This window comes from Lampris incognitus, chromosome 10 (assembly GCF_029633865.1).
Source record: "Lampris incognitus isolate fLamInc1 chromosome 10, fLamInc1.hap2, whole genome shotgun sequence".
Lineage (NCBI taxonomy): Eukaryota > Metazoa > Chordata > Actinopteri > Lampriformes > Lampridae > Lampris > Lampris incognitus.
In genome coordinates this window covers 5,557,656-5,584,652 of record NC_079220.1, presented here as the reverse complement: position 1 = coordinate 5,584,652, position 26,997 = coordinate 5,557,656, and the positions used below count along the sequence as shown (strand labels likewise).

The 26,997-nt window shown below is 49.2% G+C and overlaps 2 protein-coding genes across 2 annotated transcripts in view; both read left to right on the top strand.

Annotated features, from left to right (window-relative positions):
- Positions 1–14: 14 nt before the first annotated feature.
- Positions 15–5,853, top strand: LOC130119195 (pentraxin-4). The gene is made up of 2 exons (XM_056287626.1): positions 15–105; positions 769–5,853. Exons 1-2 carry the CDS (start codon positions 15–17, stop codon positions 1,425–1,427), a joined length of 750 nt encoding a protein of 249 aa, XP_056143601.1. The 3' UTR covers positions 1,428–5,853.
- A 1,642-nt stretch (positions 5,854–7,495) lies between these two features.
- The window catches only part of clcn7 (chloride channel 7), a 36,620-nt gene continuing 17,118 nt past the window's right edge, over positions 7,496–26,997 (top strand). Inside the window, 13 exon segments of the mRNA XM_056287660.1 lie at positions 7,496–7,691; positions 9,966–10,043; positions 16,709–16,774; positions 17,416–17,481; positions 17,837–17,969; positions 19,870–19,979; positions 20,958–21,038; positions 21,803–21,865; positions 22,628–22,711; positions 23,138–23,231; positions 24,512–24,576; positions 26,018–26,134; positions 26,314–26,368. Coding sequence (XP_056143635.1) covers positions 7,578–7,691; positions 9,966–10,043; positions 16,709–16,774; positions 17,416–17,481; positions 17,837–17,969; positions 19,870–19,979; positions 20,958–21,038; positions 21,803–21,865; positions 22,628–22,711; positions 23,138–23,231; positions 24,512–24,576; positions 26,018–26,134; positions 26,314–26,368 — 1,126 coding nt within the window. The 5' untranslated portion in view covers positions 7,496–7,577.

Sequence of the window (26,997 nt, the reverse complement as noted above, 5' to 3'; positions counted from 1 at the left end):
GGGGGGGGGGAGAGATGGAAGAGTGGAAGGGTGAGAGGAAAACTCCCCTTGAGGGGGAGGAGGAGGAGGAGGAAGGAAATAAAAAGGGAAAGGCGTCGAGAGCATGTAAGCCGCGGAAAATACAGCACGAGGGAGCGAGAGGAAGGGGGGGGGGGGACAAAGAGCGTACAGGTTGTGAGGGTGGGAGCAAGAATGAGAGACAAAGAAAGAGAGCAAAACACAGAGAGAGAGAGGGGGGCGGGCGTCCGGGTGGCGTGGCGGTCTATTCCGTCGCCTACCAACACGAGGATCGCCGGTTCGAATCCCCGTGTTACCTCCGGCTTGGTCGGGCGTCCCTACAGACACAGTTGGCCGTGTCTGCGGGTGGGGAGCCGGATGTGGGTGTGTGTCCTGGTCGCTTCACTAGCGCCTCCTCTGGTCGGTCGGGGAGCCTGTTCGGGAGGAGGGGGAACTGGGGGGAATAGCGTGATCCTCCCACGTGCTACGTCCCCCTGGTGAAACTCCTCACTGTCAGGTAAAAAGAAGCGGCTGGTGACTCCACATGTATGGGAGGAGGCGTGTGGTAGTCTGCAGCCCTCCCCGGATCGGCAGAGGGGGTGGAGCAGTGACTGGGACGGCTTGGAAGAGTGGGGTAATTGGCTTGATACGATTGGGGAGAAAATGGGGGGTGGGGTGGGGTGGAGTGGGTGGGGGTAAACCTGTAGTTTCTTCCTTTCTTCCTCTCTGTCATTTTTAACCCCTCTGCTCTTTCTCTCTTTCATTTTTCAGTCTGCAATGTAGACTCCATCCTTTTCTTCCCATCCGCCTCCATCGGGAACTATGTCACCTTTGCCCGGAGCCTCCCCACCCTGCCCGAGCTTTCTGTGTGTCTCTGGCTCCATGTGGAGGCTCAGCACATCGGGACGCTGCTGTCCTATGCCACCGATGACAACGACAACCAGTTAGTCCTGTATGGACGCCGCTCCTCTTTCTCCTCCTCCTCCGCCTCCTCATCGAAAGCCCTGGACTTTGTCGTGGGAGACCCCGTCTACCGGCGCCTCCCGGCGGGCTACATCTTGGACGGCCACTGGCACCACCTCTGTGTCATCTGGTCCTCCATCCAGGGCCGTTTCTGGCACTACACCGACCGCCGCCTCACCTCCTCGGGGTCCAACTTCCAGAAGGGGTGGGAGGTTCCTGGAGGTGGCTCCGTGGTGCTGGGGCAGGAACAGGACACGGTGGGTGGGGGGTTCGACCCCGCTGAGGGGTTCGCTGGCCGCATGGCGGGTTTCACGGTATGGGACCGCATGCTGAGCCGTCGGGAGGTGGAGGGAGTGGCCGAGGGGCGGGGGTTGCCCAGAGGGGTGGTGCTTGGCATGGAGGATATTGCGGAGGTGCATGGCGAGGTGAAACAGGTGGCGTGCGAGTGTTTAGAGTACTGTATGTGATATATTTACTCAGGTGGGTTTAAATGGAGGTTTTGGTTCCAGAACACTATCCTATTAAAGGTGGAACGTGTAATGTTTCTGCTGTTCTCGTGTGTAATGTGACTTGTAAACATCATTCGATGAGAGGTGGCTTATTAAAACAAAATGAACAACTCACAGTGTCCCCATACCCCGATTCTATAGAGTCAACGGTATAGGAGCCGAGCCAACTGAGGTCATGTCCGCACTAATCCCGAGGAATTGAAAAACGCAGTTTTCTTGTCGAAAATGTGTCGAACGTTTTCTGTTCACACTAGTGTTTCCAGATTGGATTAGAAAAGTTCACCGTCCACATTGAAACATCAAAACGCCGCTCGTCACGTGGCTGGGAGGTTCGTATCCCAGACTCGCCGTAACCGGTCACGGCCAGAGCGTCCACGGGGTCAGGCCTTCATTAGGCCACCCTTACCCGAGGGACAGTGGGTGTAGATCGGTGTAGTGTTCGGGGACTCGTCGTTCTCCGGCGACCCCTCTGGCCCGTCCGGGCGCCTGCAGCCAAGCAACCGAAAGCGTTCTCCCTACGCCTCCTTCGCGGCCTGAAGGTGATGCAATCCATGCGAGGCTTCAACGCGTAAACTAGCGAGAGCAGCCGGTACGAGTTTGAAGGATGCTGGTGTTACGACTATCTCCTTCCTGTGGCAACGTGAGCCAGGGGAGTTATTCGAAACATCGAAACAATAGAGGAATGCTAAAGCCTCTCTTATTGGGCATTCACACGCAACTTGAACTGGCAGCTTTACACCTGTAGCAAATTCCGGGGGCAGCCGGGACTCCGCTGCAGCCAGGAATCGAACCCGGGTCGCCCTCCTCACAGGTAACTGCGCTAACCAGTCAACTAAAGGGTCGACTCTTTAGCTAAGGGCTAGCGAGTCTACTCATCTGTGGTGGTTACACTATTCCCATCCTTTGGGAAGCGCGTCCCCGTGCTTCAGCGAACCAGCTCCCTCACGCCTCTGGGCACACGTGCTTCCGATGGCCTCACGGTCTCACCATCCCACTTCCGACTCCAGTGTGGCGAATTCAGGGGCATCCGGGAAGCGAACCCGGGTCTCCTGCACCACGGGCGACTGCGCTAACCAAGCAACTAAAGGGTCCGACCTGTTAGACAAGAGCTAGCGAGTCTAGTCATCCGTGGTCGTTACACACTAGTCACAAGACAATCTCACGTCAGCGCTTTCTAAAAGCTACATTTTTGTCATCCACACAACTACACCAGACTTGGCATTTCGAAATTCATCCACTTGGAAGAGCATTTCCAAAAAGATATGGATTTGGAGGTCGAAAATGTCAGGCTAGCGTGGATAGAGGGCCAAAATGGAGGGGAAAAAAATTTGCATCTTCAAATTTATCCATTAGTGTGGTCATGACCTGAGTATTTTTGTCTCTCTTTGATGTCCCACGACGTGGCTTAACGACTTGGCTTAACGACTTAGCTTAGATTCTCAGCTTTCAGTGAGCTTGCAGCAAACTCGACCAAAGGCTTTGAAAATGGCGGATGTTGGCCATTGTACTGAATATCCACGATATTGCTATTTGTTTTTTGTCCTGCCTGCATTTGTGGTTGTTCCTCACATGGTTAAATGATAGCGGTTGGCACTCAGGTAGAACTTACACAAATGGCGCCTTTAAGACATTTCATAGATCACTGCTGGGACATGTTCTTAAACACCTTCATCCTTGCGGGGAGTTCAGAGGTCACACTTGGAGGCTGTTTACGCCTGACATTAACATGTGTGTTGGGTGATCCGATCACAAGTGGACAGTTATAGGTACGTCAGATCACGCCTGGCATTAGAATGCATCTAAACATGTGTCTGTAGTGACCACTTGTGATTGGATCTCATCTCCCTGCTCTATATGCAAATAAACACGTACGTCATTTCCATTTGCAGAGACCAAATGCGTTGTTGTTTTTAACTGGCGGGGGGGCAGTGATGCACTACCCATGCCTAGCCTGCCGGAAGTTAAAAGAAGTTTGCAGAGACCTTGGCGCACGGGCAAAATCAAAACAATACAGACTCGGGCTACTCCTTGGCGTGTTCCAGGAAAACTAAATCGCCCGAGATAGACGCACTTGCATTGGTGTAATGAGTCAGCTCCGGGCCCCAATGCAAGATTGATTACTAGGAGAACATACCACCGTGCTATAGAAGAGGAGTCATAATAGCAAGGCCAAGATAGTGATAGCCTACTTAGCAACCTCTGGTGTCAGAGCGCCATAACAAGATGAAAACATAATCGGTGACAGCGCATCTTGACACGGAAGGAAACCTAATTGGCAAGAGCACGCCTCGACACATGAAAACTATCTAGGGCGGCACACCCGCACACTGACAACATGACTCTTGTCTACACATCGTAGGCCTTATAAACCAAAAACACAAGTGTGTAGGTTCAAGAATCGAGAAGAACTTTATTGTCACTGTGCCAAGCACAATGACATTACAGGCGTGTCAGCCTCAAAATGGTGCATACATAAGAGATAAGAAATATAAAATATCGGCAATAAAAAGTACAGAGTCGAAACAATATAAGTGCAACATATAAGCAGTGTAAGGTATAAAATACGATACAGTTAACGATTAAGTACAACTTACGAGGTGCAGAAACATCATCAGCAGAAATGCAGTGAAGGTGTGGTGGACAGATATGAAGTGGCTTACAGTGACATGCGAGTCAATAATCCAAATATTGCACGTGCCCAATGGTGGCAGCACATCAGTCGCCTTGGACTGAGGAGATGTCTGAGTTCACTGGTGCCACAGCTTTTTGGAAAGAAGCTGTTTTTCACTTTTTGTTTTATAAGTCAGATGATGAATAAGTTCTACTTGCATCGTAGGTGCACTCCCCAGGCTTTTCACTGTGTGAAGTCTTGACACTTCGCCAGCTAGCTAACTCTTCTGTGTGGATTTTGCTATGCAGTAGTACACGTGTCCATGATTATGCGTGGGCACACTCTGCACATGTTTGAGCGTACCACATACCGTAGACTCAGTGCTCGAGATCTTCGATACGGTAGTGGTGAGATGAAGAGGGGTCCGTGCGTGCGGGCCCTAAACTGTTGCAGACCCCAATGTAGCTGCATTACCTGCTTAAATATGGTAGCTTTGCGTCTATCCACTCGATGGGCTTTTCAAAATTTTCAGACATCGTGGACAAAGTTGTTTCGCACATATGACACGGGCGTGCGAATGAATACGTACTTCTGCTTATGCAGATGACATCGGTTGAGTATGTTGTCCTTCAATGTGGCCTAGCCCTTCTGTTGTCTTACGGGTCAAAAAGGCCCATAACGGTGTTTAACGGCAGAGAAAAGACTCTAAATGATATTTTTTCAACCTGAAATGTGACGACTTTTCCTAGAGTGACCTCAACATTAGAAAAAGTGCCATTTTTTTGTTCGCATTTCCATGAAAGCTGTACACCACTAGGGTACTAGAATTCTCTTAGGGTCATGTTTGACCCTATAAAAACGAGTTGTGGTCGCTGATTAAATGCAGTCTTCCTGCACTGTGAAGAGGGAAAACCCCAGATAGTCACAAAGTTTGTGATGAATGACAGCTTGTTTCTTCGTGCAAAATAGATTTGGGGGTTAAAATTAAATTGCTTTAATTTAGAGGTTTAATGAAGGCACATCATAAACGACCCTTAAGACAAGGGCAGCATACAGAATGGGTGGACAACACAAGGGCTAGCACACATTCGCATGCACAGTACTAAAAGAGAATGTGGCCATAAGCGGCCCAGACCACCTCTGAACGTGGTCTGAGTGATTGGGTCTCAATTCATCCTCACTGCATCTTGGGTGCATTCACGCCTGTACCTAGAGCTGTCCACTTGTGATCGGATCACCCAAGACACATGTTAATGCCAGGTATAACAAGGCCTAAGTTACTGAGCATCATCACCCCTGGAAGTGGTTGAGATTTAGCGTCTTGCTCAAAGGTACTTAGGCACGCCAGATCTACGTTTAAGAGCAGTATTTCTTGAACACAAAGGCCGACCTTGCCTCTCGAATCCGTTTTTGCTAAAAACTGTGAATTCGTCTATCAAATGTCAAAAACAGATGCTTTTATATTCTTAGATATTTTGTAGATGAGGTACCTTTCATCGGCTTGTATATTCTACACCAACCTATAGTAACCTGTACCTTTATACGAGACAACTTTGGGGTTTTTTCCTGGACTACAGGAGCACAATAAACAACCAGTAGGATAAGAACGTATCACCATATAAGGGTGATTGATAGCCAGATCAGTCTGTTAACTGGCTGCGGATGGAAAGGGCTACTGCCACAGTTGCCACATTGTGAGTCTGTGACTGAACCGCCAACAGAAGCTGATTTTGTGATCCATAGTGTTATTTCAAAAAATAAATAAAAATCAGTTCCACATGAGCGTTTCCTCTTTTCTTTACTGACTATATCAATGTCAAGTGGCATTTCGTGATCCTTAGAAGGAAACGGGAAGCTCGGTGCATTTTCAGTACTCTTTTCAGTCATAAAGAAGTAAGTGTACTTTTGTTGAACTTGCAAAAGCTGAACTCACTAGCAGTAAACTAAATTTGTACTTTTGCAGAAGGTAGCAGCAATAATGTCGGTTAGGACCTGTACTTCAAATAAAACGTAGCTTTTGATTAACTGCATCTATATTTTCCTTAAGTAGCGTACTGTAACGTGCATGGATTAGTACAGTGGTTCTCAACCTTTGTGGGGTCCTGGACCCCCTGCGTGTTTTGGATCTACCCTGAGGACCCCTCCACCTGATCTTGGGGGAGGGGGGTTGCAATTTGCTAGAAACAGTAGAAACTGCATTTTAAATTGCATTATAGCATTTATTCACTCTTTGGGGCAAAAATAAGAGCTTTCAGTTGTAACTTAGATATAGTTAACAAAACAGAATTCTTATGCAGTAACTTTCAGATATATGTAACAACACAGAATATGTATTCAGTAACTTTCAGATATATGTAACAACACAGAATATGTATTCAGTAACTTTCAGATATATGTAACAAAACAGAATATGTATTCAGTAACTTTCAGATAGATGTAACAAAACAGAATATGTATTCAGTAACTTTCAGATATATGTAACAAAACAGAATATGTATTCAGTAACTTTCAGATATATGTAACAAAACAGAATATGTATTCAGTAACTTTCAGATATATGTAACAACACAGAATATGTATTCAGTAACTTTCAGATATATGTAACAAAACAGAATATGTATTCAGTAACTTTCAGATATATGTAACAACACAGAATATGTATTCAGTAACTTTCAGATATATGTAACAAAACAGAATATGTATTCAGTAACTTTCAGATATATATAACAAAACAGAATATGTATTCAGTAACTTTCAGATATATGTAACAACAGAATTTTTATGCAGTAACTTTTAACAATGCAAACGGGAGCGAGATCTCTTATTAAAATACAATAAATTACACTTGTGAAACAGATGTAATTAGAGAAAAAAGTCCTGTTACCCTTTATAGTTTAGGTAGATAAAGGTCTCAGTCACATTTGAGTAAAATAATCCTATTTCTGTTAATGTCATAGGATCTTTTTTTTAAAGACATTTTATTTTCACGGACCCCTTGCAATTACACCACGGACCACTAGGGGTCCGCGGACCCCCGGTTGAGAAACGCTGGATAAGAAGACACGCTGGCCGCTGGCTGGCGAGTCGGACCCTTTAGTCGAGCGGTTAGCAACAACCATAATGACCCAAAATGAATGGAAATATGCCAGTGCTTTCTAATTTCCCCCATTAAACACGTTTTCTGGTACACAGACCTTTACATTCCGACACCTCACTTGTCCAAGTCGTACATTACTTAAATTGTTTTTAAAACTTGATACCTTTCAATCCTGACGCGTTTTTGGTTTTCACGCACTACAAGAGGGAAAAAAAAACTACAAGACCCAAGAATCAGAGCGGCCATTTTTGGCCGCGTGCGCGACCCTTACAAAGCGTCACGAGACGCCTCGTCTTGCTAGTCATGGGGAGCTGAGAGTGAGTCGCCCGTTAGCCAGAAACAACCGCGCTTAAAAGCCACATTCGCCCACCCTTCCATCAGGCTGTCCGGGGGTCTAAACATGGCCAACATCACCAAGAAAGTGTCGTGGTCCAGCCGGGCTGACGAGTCCGGGGCCACCGGGGAAGGCACGCCGCTGCTCAACGGCGCCGAGCAGGCCAGATACTCCAGACAGGTACCGTCACTTTGACTGTAGGCCACCGGCCGTCCTGTTTATTAGCATGGTCCACTAGCTGTCCTGTTTATTAGCATGGTCCACTAGCTGTCCTGTTTATTAGCATGGTCCACTAGCTGTCCTGTTTATTAGCATGATCCTGTCTGTCCTTTTTATTAGCATGGTCCACTAGCTGTCCTGTTTATTAGCATGGTCCTGTCTGTCCTGTTTATTAACATGGTCCTGGCTGTCCTGTTTATTAGCATGGTCCTGGCTGTCCTGTTTATTAACATGGTCCTAGCTGTCCTGTTTATTAGCATGGTCCTAGCTGTCCTGTTTATTAACATGGTCCTGGCTGTCCTGTTTATTAGCATGGTCCTGTATGTCCTGTTTATTAGCATGGTCCTGGCTGTCCTAATTATTAACATGGTCCTGGCTGTCCTGTTTATTAGCATGGTCCTGGCTGTCCTGTTTATTAACATGGTCCTGGCTGTCCTGTTTATTAGCATGGTCCTAGCTGTCCTGTTTATTAGCATGGTCCTAGCTGTCCTGTTTATTAACATGGTCCTAGCTGTCCTGTTTATTAACATGGTCCTAGCTGTCCTGTTTATTAGCATGGTCCTGGCTGTCCTGTTTATTAACGTGGTCCTAGCTGTCCTGTTTATTAGCGTGGTCCTGGCTGTCCTGTTTATTAGCATGGTCCTGGCTGTCCTGTTTATTAGCATGGTCCTGGCTGTCCTGTTTATTAGCATGGTCCTGGCTGTCCTTTTTATTAGCATGGTCCTGCCTGTCCTGTTTATTAGCATGGTCCTGGCTGTCCTGTTTATTAGCATGGTCCTGGCTGTCCTGTTTATTAACATGGTCCTAGCTGTCCTGTTTATTAACATGGTCCTAGCTGTCCTGTTTATTAACATGGTCCTAGCTGTCCTGTTTATTAGCATGGTCCTAGCTGTCCTGTTTATTAGCATGGTCCTGGCTGTCCTGTTTATTAGCATGGTCCTGGCTGTCCTGTTTATTAGCATGGTCCTGGCTGTCCTGTTTATTAGCATGGTCCTGGCTGTCCTGTTTATTAGCATGGTCCTGTATCTACTGTGTCTGCTTCCTTCTTATGTCGCCACCTCATTATTTGTGCACTTTCACGCCATGCAGGGCTCACCGCGTTGCATTTCAACCTGTCAAACGTGTCGTGTAGCCCCAATGTGTCTGCATTGGAGAGACGATGCTCAATGAAGTCGTTGGTTCACACGTCAAATCATTTATAATCTATTTCATTTTGTTTGGTTTTGACTTTTTTTTTTTTTTTTTTTTTACTGAAGTCAATTTATTTGTGTAATCCTTAACCACGGTTCACTCCCAGAGGGCTTTGCAGTCACATTGCATCCGCCAATAGATAAAAAATGAATGGGTGTCAATGCCCCCCCCCTAATCCTTAAACGCTCGATATTTACTCTTCAATTTGATCAATAAAAAAACCAAACTGTATTTATATAGTGCGTTTCTTACCAATCAAATGCAGTGGACTTCACATAACGTGAAAGTGCATAGGTAAAAAGAAAACACGAAAAACATCTGGCCATGCAGATGTTCTCAGTGGGTATATCTCTCTCTCTCTCATCTGGGGGTTTGTGATCCTGTCACCTCTGGGACTCGAACCCAATTCTTTTTCACTGGGAATCTAACCCCCCAGTCCTGGAACTCGAACTCAGTTCTGTTTAGGCTGGACTCAACCCCCCCTCCCTCCCTCCCTCCCTCCAACACTGACTATGCAGCCTTTTCTCAACTTCCTGCAACACTTGCATGTACCTCTTAGCAAACACAACAACAAACTGTCGATCAACTAAACTCCGAGTTGTAGTGACTGCATGGTGCACTGCTTGTAGCATGATGGCAGCTGCAACGACAGGACTAACAATGCTTTGATTTGTATTGATGACGTTATCGGCAGCGTTATCAGCAGTTATCTGTCATCTGACTTTTCCCTGTCTCGGTGTCCCAACGGGGGGGACACTAAAAATGAAAATGTTGAAAATAACAACTTCCCTCTTTGCCAGAGCAAACCTCAGAACCAGTCAATCAGTCAGCATGTCACATGCTTTCTAACCAAATAGGGTACTCCATTAACCACCCGCTTAGTAGTACACTGTCATTTGACAAGGCAATCACAAATGTTATCGTGAACATCTATTTATTTACATCCATGCTAGGCAGCGACATCTTTTATATATGTTACATGTTAATCTGCAGAAAGGTGCATGTAGCTATATTGCTGCGGTCTGTTATGTCTTTGGTCCATAGCTGTCTGGAGGAGGCAGTATATTTCAGATAGGCAGACTCAGCACGGTGGATTTGGAAGAAGAGGTGGCGTCAGAAGAGGTAAAGTCTGACCTTGGACCGTTCGCTCTCTGTGTGTCAATCATGTCGTCATTCCCCTTCCTTATCTCGACCCTCTTAGACCTCGTCCGTGATTCCGCAAATCCTCCTGTTGTCTTATGACGGTATTTGAGTAAGGTATTAACCCCATCGAACCTCAGCCCAGAGAGACGCTGTCAGAAGGTGCAAGCGCCAGTCGGGCCGCAGCGCCTGTTGAGTTTGCACAAATTAAGGCGGTCAGATTGCCTTTAAGTGTGTAAACCTACATCGTGTTTTTTTGAGTTGTGAATTTACACACCTTCTATGTTATTCAGCGCATATGTAAATCTACTACTACTTTTGGCTGCTCCCGTTAGGGGGCGCCACAGCGGATCATCCGTTTCCATTTCTTCCTGTCCTCTGCATCTTCCTCTGTCACACCAGCCACCTGCATGTCCTCCCTCACCACATCCATAAACCTCCTCTTTGGCCTTCCTCTTCTCCTCTTCCCTGGCAGCTCCATATTCAGCATCCTTCTCCCAGTATACCCAGCATCTTTCCTCCACACATGTCCAAGCCATCTCAATCTTGTCTCTCTTGCTTTGTCTCCAAACCGTCCAACCTGAGCTGTCCCTCTAATATACTCGTTCCTAATCCTGTCCTTCTTCATCACTCCCAGTGAAAATCTTATCATCTTCATCTCTGCCACCTCCAGCTCCACCTCCTGTCTTTTCATCAGTGCCACTGTCTCCAAACCATACAACATAGCTGGTCTCACAACCATCTTGTAAACCTTCCCTTTAACTCTTGCTGATACCCTTCTGTCACACATCACTCCTGAGACTCTTCTCCACCCACTCCACCCTGCCTGCACTCTCTTCTTCACCTCTCTACTGCACTCCCCGTTACTTTGGACAGTTGACCCCAAGTATTTAAACTCAAATGCCTTCGTCACCTCCACTCCTTGCATCCTGACCATTCAGCGCATATGTAAATACTGGACTTAATCTCAACATTGGTCAAGATGACTTTACCAAAACAGCTTTCAATGGCAAAAGGCAAAGCGGAAACGTAGACGTTAGGCCCCGATGTTGTATCGAAAAGCCGAAGTTGGTCTGACGTCAGACGGCGAGTAAAATGAATAAATAGATATTACAAGCTGTCTGAGTCAGAAGTGTCTCTCCGTGTTGTAGAGATAAACCCCCCCCGTCTGTCCATCCAACACATCAGCATTTTTCTAGTGTGTCGTAGGCGGAGACATGTTGAAAACATGTAGTAGCCCGTGAAGGGACATTTACACGTAGTTTGTCAGGGGCCCCTCAGCTCATGTGTGGGTATTAATGTTTGTGGCTGTCGCCAAGAAAAATTCCCTTCATCCAAGCGCCTGAACAATCTTATCAATTCAAGATGAGCATTTAGTCCTAGTTCGGGAGCAGTGGTTTAAAGTAGTAATCAACGATTTTAATTTAGAACGCTTTTTTTTTTTTTTTAGTGATATTTGGGTCAAACTCTGTCAAACGCTATGAAGTAAGTAGGTGCTCTGAGAAGTAAACCCGGTCTCTGTGGCCACCCTAAGCTGCGGTACACTGAGACAGCTCTGTTCCTTATCAGCCAATCAGGAAAGACCTCCACCGGTCCTTTCGTGGTCAGTCTGTTTGCAGGCTCTTAGGCAGAAGTGAGGGGGGTGGATTCTCTTGCAGGATATTTTCAGACTATAGCTAGCTCTTTCTAGTTGGGTCCTCCACACAGCTCGCCCTCTGTGTGGAGTTTGCACGTTCTCCCCGTGTCTGCGGTGGGTTTTCTCCGGGTGCTCCACCCCCCCCCCCCCACCATCAAAAAGACATGCATGCTAGAGTTAATACTCCTGTCTGTGCCCCTGACCGAGGCAATGGGAAAAGTACTGGAGTTGGTCCTCGGGTGCTGCACGGCGGCCGCCCGCTGCTGCTAGCCACACAGCTCGGGTGGGCTAAATGCACAGAAGAATTTCCCCACGGGGATCAATAAGGTATCTCAAAATCAAAAGGAAAAAAAAAGAAAGAAGAGTTCAACCGTTTCTGAGGAAACACTCCAGTCTTTACATGAACCAGCCTGCCCAGAAATAGACCACTGACCAGCGCGGACCGTAACGCCGAGGCTGACTCATCAACTGTGAGTTCAGCGCACGTGTTTGGAAACTCAAACCGCCGCCTGAAGGTTTCCACCGTGACACTTCCTTAAAGATGAGTTTACCCTGGTAGATAAGTGTTGGGTTTTTTTTTTTTTTGAGATGGGAGTGAAACCCTGTTGGTGTAGGTTTGGAAAGGTTCCTTAAATTATTCTGGATAAACTGAAACCCAAAGCTCCCAGCCGTGATGCCCATGCTAAGACCCTACAGCGGCTGGTAGGATAAACTAACCTGCGCTGGAAGGACTGAAACCCAAAGCTCCCAGCCATGATGCCCATGCTAAGACCCTACAGCGGCAGGTAGGATAAACTAACCTGCCCTGGAAGGACTGAAACCCAAAGCTCCCAGCCATGATGCCCATGCTAAGACCCTACAGCGGCTGGTAGGATAAGCTAACCTGCCCTGGAAAGACTGAAACCCAAAGCTCCCAGCCGTGATGCCCATGCTAAGACCCTACAGCGGCTGGTAGGATAAACTAACCTGCGCTGGAAGGACTGAAACCCAAAGCTCCCAGCCATGATGCCCATGCTAAGACCCTACAGCGGTTGGTAGGATAAACTAACCTGCCCTGGAAGGACTGAAACCCAAAGCTCCCAGCCGTGATGCCCATGCTAAGACCCTACAGCGGCAGGTAGGATAAACTAACCTGCCCTGGAAGGACTGAAACCCAAAGCTCCCAGCCATGATGCCCATGCTAAGACCCTACAGCGGCAGCTAGCATAAACTAACCTGCCCTGGAAGGACTGAAACCCAAAGCTCCCAGCCATGATGCCCATGCTAAGACCCTACAGCGGCTGGTAGGATAAACTAACCTGCCCTGGAAGGACTGAAACCCAAAGCTCCCAGCCATGATGCCCATGCTAAGACCCTACAGCGGCAGCTAGCATAAACTAACCTGCCCTGGAAGGACTGAAACCCAAAGCTCCCAGCCTTGATGCCCATGCTAAGACCCTACAGCGGCTGGTAGGATAAACTAACCTGCCCTGGAAGGACTGAAACCCAAAGCTCCCAGCCATGATGCCCATGCTAAGACCCTACAGCGGCTGGTAGGATAAACTAACCTGCCCTGGAAGGACTGAAACCCAAAGCTCCCAGCCGTGATGCCCATGCTAAGACCCTACAGCGGCAGGTAGGATAAACTAACCTGCCCTGGAAGGACTGAAACCCAAAGCTCCCAGCCATGATGCCCATGCTAAGACCCTACAGCGGCAGCTAGCATAAACTAACCTGCCCTGGAAGGACTGAAACCCAAAGCTCCCAGCCATGATGCCCATGCTAAGACCCTACAGCGGCTGGTAGGATAAACTAACCTGCCCTGGAAGGACTGAAACCCAAAGCTCCCAGCCATGATGCCCATGCTAAGACCCTACAGCGGCAGCTAGCATAAACTAACCTGCCCTGGAAGGACTGAAACCCAAAGCTCCCAGCCTTGATGCCCATGCTAAGACCCTACAGCGGCTGGAAGGATAAACTAACCTGCCCTGGAAGGACTGAAACCCAAAGCTCCCAGCCATGATGCCCATGCTAAGACCCTACAGCGGCTGGTAGGATAAACTAACCTGCCCTGGAAGGACTGAAACCCAAAGCTCCCAGCCATGATGCCCATGCTAAGACCCTACAGCGGCTGGTAGCATAAACTAACCTGCCCTGGAAGGACTGAAACCCAAAGCTCCCAGCCATGATGCCCATGCTAAGACCCTACAGCGGTTGGTAGCATAAACTAACCTGCGCTGGAAGGACTGAAACCCAAAGCTCCCAGCCATGATGCCCATGCTAAGACCCTACAGCGGTTGGTAGGATAAACTAACCTGCCCTGGAAGGACTGAAACCCAAAGCTCCCAGCCATGATGCCCATGCTAAGACCCTACAGCGGCTGGTAGCATAAACTAACCTGCGCTGGAAGGACTGAAACCCAAAGCTCCCAGCCATGATGCCCATGCTAAGACCCTACAGCGGCTGGTAGGATAAACTAACCTGCGCTGGAAGGACTGAAACCCAAAGCTCCCAGCCATGATGCCCATGCTAAGACCCTACAGCGGCAGGTAGGATAAACTAACCTGCGCTGGAAGGACTGAAACCCAAAGCTCCCAGCCATGATGCCCATGCTAAGACCCTACAGCGGCTGGTAGGATAAACTAACCTGCGCTGGAAGGACTGAAACCCAAAGCTCCCAGCCATGATGCCCATGCTAAGACCCTACAGCGGCAGGTAGCATAAACTAACCTGCCCTGGAAGGACTGAAACCCAAAGCTCCCAGCCATGATGCCCATGCTAAGACCCTACAGCGGCTGGTAGGATAAACTAACCTGCCCTGGAAGGACTGAAACCCAAAGCTCCCAGCCATGATGCCCATGCTAAGACCCTACAGCGGCAGCTAGCATAAACTAACCTGCCCTGGAAGGACTGAAACCCAAAGCTCCCAGCCTTGATGCCCATGCTAAGACCCTACAGCGGCTGGAAGGATAAACTAACCTGCCCTGGAAGGACTGAAACCCAAAGCTCCCAGCCATGATGCCCATGCTAAGACCCTACAGCGGCTGGTAGGATAAACTAACCTGCCCTGGAAGGACTGAAACCCAAAGCTCCCAGCCATGATGCCCATGCTAAGACCCTACAGCGGCTGGTAGGATAAACTAACCTGCGCTGGAAGGACTGAAACCCAAACACGGGGGAAAGTTTGCTGAATTATTCAAGCAAAATGTTTAAAAAAAGAAGAAGAAAATTCAGAGGTAGGGGTAAAGAAAAGTGTATACGATAGGAAAAGTCCGGGTGGCGTGGCGGTCTATTCCGTTGCCTACCAACACGGGGATCGCCGGTTCGAATCCCCGTGTTACCTCCAGCTTGGTCGGTCATCCCTACAGACGGAGGAGGTGCAGCAGCGACCGGGATGGCTCGGAAGAGCGGGGTGATTGGCCGGGTACAATTGGGGAGAAGGGGGGGGGGTCTCGACGCTCATGTCCTTCCATAGTAAACCCGTTTTCCTCGGTCTGCTTGTGAGAACACAGTAGACCAGTACGGCAGAACAGCCTTCTCATGTGCTCAGTGTTTCTCTTCAGTTGTTGAATTTTTTGTGTGTGTGAATTGTTGTCTTTGTCCCCCCCTGTTATCGATTTGCCATACATAAGAGGGCCACGGCCCTGTGACCCACAGTAGGCCCGTTTAGCCTTCTGCATGGAAATGTGACACACAACCCCCCCCCCTCACAGACTGTGTCGCTGGCTTGGAAGCATGTCGTCGCCTCCTGATTGTAAAGATGTGTGTGTTTGCTGTGTGCGCACCAGTTTTTCCCCCCCGCCGTAGAATTTGCCCAGTGCATGTGACCCTGTTATGCCGTCTGCCTCTGGTTTCTTTCAGTTGGGATTTTTAGTTTCCCCGCCGTCGAAATTCCGGTCCAGGAGGTCTTCCGTGACGCCGAGGAGGAGCGACGGTGGGGAGGCGCTGGTGTGCGTTTTCAGTGTTTTGTGTTTCGGTCGTGCGACTTTGCCTCTTGCACACCTGCCTGTGCCGTACTGTCTCGGCTCGAAGCAGTCAACAAAACTTCACCATGCAAGTTTTGAGAGCTTTGCAGAGAAAGGTGACGGCACCTGGAAACAAATAAATGCAAAATGAGGGCGTTCGGGTGGTGTGGCGGGTCTATTCCGTTGCCTACCAATTCAGGGATCGCCAGTTCGAATCCCTGTGTTGCCTCCGGCTTGGTCGGGCATCCCTACAGGCACAATTGGCCGTGTCTGCGGGTGGTAAGCCGGATGTGGGTATGTGTCCTGGTCACTGCACTACCGCCTCCTCTAGTAGGTTGGGGGCACCTGTTCGGGGGGGGGGGGACTAGGGGGAATAGCGTGATCCTCCCACGTGCTACGTCCCCCTGGTGAAACTCCTCACTGTCAGGTGAAAAGAAGTACGGGAGGAGGCATGTGGTAGTCTGCAGCCCTCCCTGGATCAGCAGAGGGGGTGGAGCAGAGACCGGAAGGGCGGGGTAATTGGCCGGGTACAATTGGGGAGAAAAGAGGGGGTAGGGAATCCCCCCACGGGAATCCCCCCCCCCCCCAAAAAAAGCAAAATGTCCTCTTTTCATCTAATCCATCCTCTCTCTCTACCTCCCCTTTACTCATAATGAACTTCAGTCTCCTCATTTTAACCCCCCCTTCTTTTTTTTTTAGAGACGGCAACAACACAACTAAGAATGTGTGTCAGATGATGATCCGTCGGCATATCCTGCCTGCTGATTTCATTTTTTGCGGCTCAGTTATGAATGTTCCTCAAAGTTGTTGCACGCTCCAGTAATGGTCCTGTGTTCAGGGTCACTGGCGACTGTAGGGTTCATGCACCCTGTCTCAACAGACTGCGGACCTCACCTCACAGGACCTCACCCCATCCAGATGCTGTTGGGTTTCCGCGTTGCCCTCGACATTGTCCTCCCTGACTGTCCCTGTGTCTCGTGTCCTTTCATCGGTCAGAAGTTTTATATTTATTTATTTTTTTGTTTGTTGCCTGTGGTGACCTCTGTTTTCCTCTGACCGCCCCGCAGGACTCACCGAGGGGCCGGCCTAAAGAGATCCCCCACAACGAGAAGCTGCTGTCTCTGAAGTTTGAGGTAAACGAAGTCAGCCTGTTGACCTCTTATTGTGCCACCGAAGACATCTTGCATGGGGCGTCCGGGTAGCGTAGCGTCTATTCCGTTGCCTACCAGCAGGGGGGTTGCCGGTTCGAATCCCCGTGTTGCCTCCAGCTTGGTCGGGCGTCCCTACAGACACAGTTGGCCGTGTCTGCGGGGGGGAAGCCGGATGTGGGTATGTGTCCTGGTCGCCGCACTAGCGCCTCCTCTGGTCGGTCGGTCAGGGTGCCTGTTCGGGGGGGGGAGGGGGAATTGCGTGATCCTCCCTCACGCTACGTCCCCCTGGTGAAACTCCTCACTGTCAGGTGAAAAGAAGCGGCTGGTGACTCCACATGTATGGGAGGAGGCATGTGGTAGTCTGCAGCCCTCCCCAGATCAGCAGAGGGGGTGGAGCAGCGACCGGGACGGCTTGGAAGAGTAACTGGATCGTTTTGAATCTGGCTACAGGGAGGATGGATGAAAATTACCTGGCCCATTTACCCTTTGGTAGATTTTATGTGCTTTATCTCTGTAAATGAATAATTAAATAGAATGGTTACATGTTAGACATTAGCTTTTTATTTAAAATCTTTTGTTGACTCTTTTTGAGCATCCCACCAAGAAGTTGTGTGTGATTTCAGAGTCTGGACTATGATAATATCGAGAACCAGCTGTTTCTGGAGGAGGAGAGGAGGATGAGTTACCTGGTGAGTGGTTGATTATGTGGTCGCACAAATTAACACCTGAACAAAATGCTGCACAATTAATATGATAAACTTGGTGGATTTGTTAAGCCGAGAATTCGTGACATTTTATCTTCCTCTCGCTCTCTTTTTCTCACCACTTTGCTGGCTGTCTTCTTCTGCATCTCACTGCCGTCCTGGCTTCTGTCGTTCTCGTTATCGCTCTCACTCCACTTCCACCTCTCTTCCCCCATTTCTCCCTCCTTTCCTGTCTTTACTTACCGTACCTCCGTCCTTAACCCCTATCCGCCCATTCCGCTCTCTTCCATCCTTCTCTCTCTCTCTCTCTGTCTCTCTCTCTCCCTCTCTCTCTCACCAGGGTTTCCGTTGTGTGGAGATCAGTCGCTGGGTGGTCTGTGGTCTCATCGGTTTCCTCACCGGCCTCATCGCCTGTTTCATAGACATCGTGGTGGAGCAGCTGGCGGGGGTCAAATACCTAGTGGTCAAAGAGAGTATCCTGAAAGGCTGTACACACACACACTCTCTCTCATACAGGCTAGGGATGGGCGATTTGAGCTAAAAACTATATCCTGGGTGTCCGGGCGGCATGGCAGTCTATTCCATTGCCTACCAACACAAGGATCACCGGTTTGAATCCCTGTGTTGCCTTCAGCTTTGACGGGCGTCCCTACAGACACGATTGGCCGTGTCTGTGGGTAGGAAGCCGGATGTGGGTATGTGTCCTGGTCGTTGCACTAGCGCCTCCTCTGGTCGATCGGGGTGCCTGTTCGGGGGGGAGGGGAGAATAGCGTGATCCTCCCACTTGCTACATCCCCCTGGTGAAACTCCTCACCGTCAGGTGAAAAGAACCAGCTGGTGAATCCACATGTATGGGAGGAGGCATGTGGTAGTCTGCAGCCCTCCCCGGATCGGCAGAGGAGGTGGAGCAGCGACCGGGACAGCTTGGAAGGTTGGGGTAATTGGCTAAGTACAATTGGGGAGAAAAAGAGTGTGGGGGGGGGGGCATCTTGTTCTCCGGGCCAAAGAGGAAAAGGACCATCCAAGCTGTTCTCAGCGCCGGGTCCCAAAGGCAGCGTCTGTCATGGTACAGAGGTATGTCAGTGCCCATGGCATGGGGAACTTGCACATCTGTGAGTGTGCTACTAATACGGAAAGATGTGCACAAATTTTGGAGCAACATATGCTGCCATCCAGACGCCGTCTTTCCCAGGGCCATCCCTGCATTTTCCGGCAGGACGACACCAAACCACATGCTGCCCAGGTGAGGAGTGCGGGTGCCAGCTCGGCCTGTCTGCAGGGCTGACCCGCCTCTGATTAGGAATGTGTGGCGCATTACGATTGCACAGCTGAAGACCTGCGTAGCGGATGAATGGGGGGGAAAGTCCCCGTGCTAAACTTGACCAGCTGGTGTCTTCAGGGCCGAGCGCTCAGTAAGTGTTAGGAAAAGAGGCAGTGACGTCACACAGCGGATCACATTGCAGTCATCACATTTGAAATAAGTATGTAAATTAAATTCCGTGTTTTCAGTATAGCACAGCGTGAATAGAATTTAAAAATCACTCTTTTTTGCTAGTAGCATTTTTCCACACTGTCCCAACTTTTGGAATTGGGCTCGTACAAGAAAAAGTCGCTGAATATTATTTTAGATGCTTTTTTAAAATCACATATAACAAAATATTTATTTATTTGGTTGCTTGTTTGTGTGGGATCCCCCCCCTCCCTTTTTCTCCTCAATTTTACTTGGCCAATTACCCCACTTTTCCGAGCCATCCCGGTCACTGCTCCACCCCCTTTGCCGATCCAGGGAGGACTCCACGTGGCTCCTCCCATACATGTGGAGTCGCCAGCCGCTTCTTTTCACCTGACAGTGAGGAGTTTCGCCAGGGGGACATAGCATGTGGGAGAATCATGCTATTCCCCCCAGTTCCCCCTCCCCCCGCCAGGACAGGCACACCGACCGACCAGAGGAGGCGCCAGTGCAGCGACCAGGACACATACCCAAATCTGGTTTCCCACCCGCAGACATGGCCAATTGTGTCTGTAGGGACGCCCGACTAAGCCGGAGGTAACAGGGATTTGAACTGGCGATCCCCGTGTTGGTAGACAACAGAATAGACCGCTACGCCACCCGGACACTCTTGATTTGGCTTTTTGCTGGAAGTGATAAATAAGCCACATCTTGGTCTGTAGTGTTTGAGCAGCTGTGGGTTTGGTCTGGTTTGGTTAACTTCCCACGTTAAACATGAAGTCCAGTTTATTTGTGTAGCTCAACATCACAAAGTCATCCCAGACGGCTTTAAAAAGGGCATTACACAACAAAAATAACAAAATTATGATAACCTCTGACTCTCGGACTCCTGGCGCTTTTCCTTGACCTCTGACCTCTCTCAGACATAGAGAAATTTACAGAGGTGGGCGGTCTGTCCATCTCTCTCATCCTCTGGGCTGTCCTCAACTCTGTCTTCGTCATGGTGGGGGCCATCATAGTTGCCTTCTTTGAGGTAAGACGGTGTATTTATTGGATTTATTATTGGATGTGTGTATTTACTGAAGTGAAACTTGGATCCTGCTTCCTTAAATCTCATCAGTCGGTCAGTTATCTATCTGTCTGTGACAGACGCTGTCCTGTTTGCATGTAACACACCAGTTCCGGTGTAATTTAAGCAGAAAACTTTTTCAGCCGGCGTCCAGTAGACTTGTCTCGAGGACATACAGTATGAAGCAGGGGCGGACGGGGGATGGAAAATGGCCCCTGGACTTTTTGACTCAGTTCGCTGTAGCGCGTCAACCTTTGTTTTTAATGTCCCACCCTATCCAGGCTGTGATTGGTCGGTTCATGAAAAGTGACATTGACGAGTCCTTGTTCCAACAAAAGACACCTGATATAGCTAGCTAGCTAGCCAAACTCGAACGTTGCTTATCTTATCCATATTGTCTTCAGTCTTACCGCTGTAGCTGAACAGCTGAACTGGTATCGTTGGGCTGCTCTCCTGCTCTCTGTCGCCAGTGCCTTCAGGCTCACTAGGCTGAGGTGATTGACGGGAAATGGCGGCAAATGAATAATTTGTGATTTTAAAACGTTTGGCTGCATCAGCGGCACGGTGATGCTGTGGTTAGCGTGGTCGCTTCACAGTAAGAAAGTGCCGGGTTTGAGCCCCGGGGTCGTCCCGGGTCGTCCTCTGTATGGAGTTTGCATGTCGTCCCCGTGTCTGCTTTTGAACAACGGCAGCCACTAAACGGTACATTTCACCTGGTGGAGGGAGGGAGGAAAAGGAACATGTCTGTGAAGAAACAGAGTCAGAATGCCATAACATCGTTATGGTTATTTATGTGCTGTTTTATTTGTATTGCTGCAGTGTGATTTTAAAATCTCTTAAGTCCGTAGGGATATGAAACTGTCACAAGATATTTACTATGGCAAAATAAGATGATGAAAAGTTGTGATGGATAGTGACCACGTCACCAATATCTCTCCACAGCCCATAGCAGCAGGCAGCGGCATCCCTCAGATCAAATGTTACCTGAACGGAGTCAAGATCCCCAGGGTGGTACGACTCAAGGTACACACACACACACACACACACACACACACACACACACACACACACACACACACACAATTCCACTGCTTTGACTTGAACTGTCCGAGCTCCTCACCCTCTCTCTAAGGCTGAGCCCAGACCTGTTTCATTAGATTTTTCAGAACTGATGCAAAAACTGAATTCTGAGAGGAGATTGGGCCTGTTTTTCATCACCAACTATTTACGTCTGTGAATAAATTAAATTGGGGCGGCACGGTGGCGCAGTGGTTAGCGCAGTCGCCTCACAGCAAGAAGGTCCTGGGTTCGAGCCCCGGGGTAGTCCAACCTTGGTGGGTCGTCCCGGGTCGTCCTCTGTGTGGAGTTTGCATGTTCTCCCCCGTGTCTGTGTGGGTTTCCTCCGGGGGCTCCGGCTTTCTCCCACAGTCCAAAGACATGCAGGTCAGGTGAATCGGCCGTACTAAATTGTCCCTAGGTGTGTGTGTGTGTGTGTGTGTGTGTGTGTGGGCCCTGTGATGACCTGGCGGCCTGTCCAGGGTGTCTCCCCGCCTGCCGCCCAATGACTGCTGGGATAGGCTCCAGCATCCCCGCGACCCTGTGAGCAGGATAAGCGGTTCGGATAATGGATGGATGGATGACTTGAACTACTGTTATGTACAGGCAGGAAATTTGTTGGTGTTCTCAAATCCCGTGTGTGTGTGTGTGTGTGTGTGTGTGTGTGTGTGTGTGTGTGTGTGTGTGTGTGTGTGTGTGTGTGTGTGTGTGTGTGTGTGTGTGTTTAACAGACTCTGGTGGTTAAAGTGGGTGGTGTTATCTGTTCGGTGGCTGGAGGACTTGCTGTTGGAAAGGTAAAGAATAATGAAAACCTTCAGAACTTGACCGTGCGTATTAATGAGTTCAATAAGGACCAGTGTTGAGGGTGTCCAGGTAGCATAGCGGTCTATTCCGTTGCCTACCAACACGGGGATCGCTGGTTCGAACCCCCGTGTTACCTCGGACTTGGTCGGGCATCCCTACAGACACGACTGGCTGTGTCTGTGGGTGGGAAGCCCAGATGCGGGTATGTGACCTCGTCGCTGCACTAGCGCCTCCTCTGGTCGGTCGGTGCGCCTGTTTGGGGGGGGGACTGGGGGGGAATAGCGTGATCCTCCCCCAGGTGAAACTCCTCACTGTCAGGTGAAAAGAAGCGGCTGGCGCCTCCACATGTATGGGAGGAGGCATGTGGTAGTATGCAGCCCTCCCCAGATCGGCAGAGGGGGTGGAGCAGCGACCGGGTCGGCTGGGAAGAGTGGGGTAATTGGCCGGATACAACTGGGGAGAAAGGGGGGGTAGGAAATAAATAAATAAGGACCAGTGTTACGTTCACTGACACAAATGTTTGTTCCAGTTGAAAAAAATGTTTCTTTTGTCAGTGTTTCACTCATTCCTTTCACAACAACATCAGTCAGTGATTTATTAAGCACAGCTGCACATTCTTTGTCAGTTCACAAATTGTGTAAGATCAAATTGTGCAAGATTAAATTGTGTAGGATGAGATGTACATGTTGTTGGCATGTCTTCAGTGAAACCTTTTTAACGGTAAACGCCTCATTTAACCACGATCCATTCAGGAAGGTCCCATGATTCACTCCGGCGCTGTTGTGGCTGCAGGGGTCTCCCAGGGAAGGAGCACCTCCTTGAAGAAAGACTTTAAGGTAGGTAGGTGTGTGTGTGTGTGTGTGTGTGTGTGTGTGTGTGTGTGTGTGTGTGTGTGTGTGTGTGTGTGTGTGTGTGTGTGTGTGTGTGTGTGTGTGTGTGTGTGTGTATGTGTGTTCAAATGAAAGTGTCTTGATGGAAAACCAGAACACCTCACCTTTTTGAGTCAGTTTGTGCTAAGCTGATTTGTTTGTGAAGGCTTATTACAGGGAGCAGGACTGTTCTTATCTGATTCTAAGATATTGCTAGATAGATAGATTGATTGATTGATTGATTGATTGATTGATTGATTGATTGACTGACATGTTTTGTGAATGTGTGACGTTTAGCAGAAGTTTACTTCATTATCAATCAATCATGAGGCTGAGTGTTGAGATTCAAGAGTGACACGGTGTGTGTGTGTGTGTGTGTGTGTGTGTGTGCAGATCTTTGAATATTTCCGCAGAGACACGGAGAAAAGAGACTTTGTTTCTGCTGGAGCTGCTGCCGGTGTGTCAGCTGCTTTCGGAGCGCCAGTCGGTAAACGCTCCTTCATAGCTTACTGACAGTACAACTGGGGAGAAAAAGGAGGAGAGAGAGGAAAAAAAAGCTGTAGCTGCCACATCCAGGACTTGATGAATAAGTAGAATTAATGAAAAGGCACATGATGCATTTGTAATGTGGACAGCGTGGTTTCATAGAGAGGAAAATTAAGTCAATTGTGTGGAAACTTGGCAGCTGAAGTGTAAATAATCACATTATTTAAAGTTTCCACATCAAAAGAACCTTTATTTTCTCTAATTCGTGGGATGTGGTCCAGTTTAAACACTGACATGATTTACAGGGAAGGAGAAGCAAATCCATCCGTCACAGCATGCTTATTTATTTGGGCATTTTCCACCTTTATTGGAGAGAGACGGGAAAGGCAGGGGAGATGGGGGGATGACATGCAGCAAAGGGCCTGGGCCGGATTCGAACCCAGGCTGCTGCGGTAAGGGCTCGGCCTTATGTGGTACCACACTACCAGGTGAGCCACCAGGGCGCCCCCCCGCCATCCATCACAGCATTTAACACCATGCTCCAATCGTCCATCCACAGCTGGACTGATGGAAGAGGTTAGGAGAGGGGAGGTCGGGCATCCGGGTAGCGTAGTGGTCTATTCCGTTGCCTACCAACACAGGGATCGCCGGTTCGAATCCCCATGTTACCTCCGGCTTGGTCGGGCGTCCCTACAGACACAATTGGCTGTGTCTGCGGGTGGGAAGCCGGATGTGGGTATGTGTCCTGGTCGCTGCACTAGCGCCTCCTCTGATCGGTCGGGGCGCCTGTTCAGGGGGGAGGGGGAACTGGGGGGAATAGCGTGATCCTCCCACGCGCTATGTCCCCCTGGTGAAACTCCTCACCGTCAGGTGAAAAGAAGCGGCTGGTGGCTCCACATGTATCAGAGGAGGCATGCGGTAGTCTGCAGCCCTCTGCGGATCGGCAGAGGGGGTGGAGCAGCGACCGGGACGGCTCGGAAGAGAGGTGTAATTGGCCAAGTACAATGGGGGGGGATCCAAAAGAAAAGGAGGAGAGGGAAGGTCTGGTTCCCCACGCTGGTAGAGGAAAAACTGGGCTGAAGTTTTCAAATTAAACAAACACAGGAAGATGCTTAAATCCCAGCCAGCTCAGCCTCATTATAAGACTATCAGGAATATGCACTGTGGTATCTAACATGTTGCACGTGTACAGGTGACCTTGCCATCAGTCTTCCCTTTACAAAGAGGTCATGGAGGTTATCCGGTGAAATGTGACCGGTTGTGTTTTTCCCTCCTGGACAGGCGGCGTTCTGTTTTCTCTGGAGGAAGGAGCTTCCTTCTGGAACCAGATGCTGACATGGAGAATAGTGAGTAGCTTTTGAACAACGGCAGCCACTAAACAGTACATTTCACCTGGTGGAGGGAGGGAGGGAGGAAAAGGAAGAAACATCAATCCATCCATCCATTATCCAAACCGCTTATTCTGCTCTCAGGGTGGCGGGGATGCTGGAGCCTATCCCAGCAGTCATTGGGTGGCAGGCGGGGAGACACCCTGGACAGGCCGCCAGGCCGTCACGGGGCTTTAATCCATATGACTTTCATTCATCATTATCCCACGTTAAGAAAGAAAGATAGAATAGCTAAAATGGAGAGGATGACTAGAGGGATGAAGTTGGTTCAAGGTTCAGTTTTATTGGCAACGGGTGTTGCAGCGTTATACCACTGACACAAGACCACCCACAAATGCAGTCATTTATAGATGATCAAAAATCAGGAACGATTTATTGTCGTTTCTTTCGTGTACTTGCGTACACGAAAGAAAGGGGAATTTCATTTATCCCAGCCCACAGCAGTGTGATGCAAAAGACAAAAACACACATCCCAAATTTCCCAAAAACATACAAAAACAGAGACAACAAAGCAAAAAAACCACAAACGGTTAACAACAGAGTCCACTCAGTGCAACACAGTCCAAAAATAATCACTGTCCAGAGAACGAACGCCAGCCAGGAAGACTGTCAGAACTGCCAGTCTGCATGGGCTAGCAGTTAGCTTAGCCTGCCCCACTTCTGCGTCCTGTCAGACCGCCCTCAGTGTTTCCTCTTCCGGCGCAGCTCCGGGCAGGGCCGTGGTCCCTGGGCCCACAGGATGCAGCAGACCAAGCCCCCTCAGCTGATCTAATGCCAGCTCTCCCAGTCAGACACCCTCGACACACCTCCCCGCACTCCACACGACGACACAAACGCAGACAAAAACACTGCACAGTCAACACTAGGCGGGGCCGCTGCCAGACCGCCTCGGTGTTTCCTCTCGGGTGCAGCTCCGGGCAGGGCCGTAGTCCCTGGGCCCACAGGACGCAGCAGACCAGGCTCCCTAAACCGATCCAACGCCAGCTCTCCCAGCCATTAAACGAAAAAAATCGACCATCAAAATAAAAACGTCACACGATGACACAAACGTAGACGCAAACACTACATAGTCGGTATTGGGTGAGACCGCCGCAAACGTGAGTTCACGCCGCCATCTTCCCACACCGGAGGCGGTGACAAACAATCCAGACAAATTAAATACAGGGCAATTAAACTGTTCACATTTGCATCGTCCACATGTGCCACTACAGCCATGAAGATGATAAAAGCTCAGATGAATAGAAATATAGAATAAGGTTAAAATAAGATAAGGGATGGACAGAGGGATTATAGGTTGTAGAGAATAAAAAAAAATTTTCTTTCCCCTCCTGCTAACATTGTTTTTTTTTCTTCTTTTTTCTTCCCTTCCTCTCCGTCCCTCGCTCTTCTCTGTCTCCAGTTCTTTGCCTCCATGATCTCGACCTTCACCCTGAACTTCTTCCTCAGCATCTACCACGAAAAGCCAGGAGACCTGTCCAGCCCCGGTCTCATCAACTTTGGACGCTTTGAGAGTGACGTGAGAAATGTTTATACCTCACCGTTAACTAGTTAATGTTGTTTATAGATTCTAAGTTCCAAAAATTAACGAGGTGAAGTTGATGAAAATGATAATGATGATTATAATGATGTTAATATTGTTTTGCTGTGAACATAAAACTAAATATGTAACATTTTTTCTTCTTTTTTTTTTTTCAGAGTGTGGCGTACAACCTGTATGAGATTCCCCTTTTCATCGCCATGGGAGCTATCGGTAAAATGGTGTTTTATTTATTTGTTATTTGGATATATGTCCCCAGATTGACAGGGAGGATAAAGGATTAAGGAGAAATGGGGCATCCAGGTTGCGTGGTGGTCTATTCTGTTGCCTGCCAACATGGGGATTACCGGTTCGAATCCCCGTGTTACCTCTGGCTTGGTTGGGCGTCTCTACAGGCACCATTGGCCATGTCTGTGGTTGGGGAGCCAGATGTGGGTGTGTGTCCTGGTTGCTGCACTAGCACCTCCTGTGGTCGGTCGGGGCATCTGTTCGGGGGGGAGAGGGAACTGGGGGGAATATTGGGGCGGCACGGTGGCCCAGTGGTTAGCGCTGTTGCCTCACAGCATGAAGGTCCTGGGTTTGAACCCTGGGGTTTTCCAACCTTGGGGGTGATCCCAGGTCGTCCTCTGTGTGGAGTTTGCATGTTCTCCCCGTGTCTGCGGTGGGTTTTCTCCGGGTGCTCCAGTTTCCCCCACCATCAAAAAGACATGCATGTTGGGTCTGCAGTGGTGTAGCGGTCTAAGCATCGGCTTTGTGTCGATGCAGTTGCCCACCGGGGACCGGGGTTCGCGCCCCGGTCTCGTCAGGTCCGACTATGGCCGGACTTGATGAAGCAGCAATAA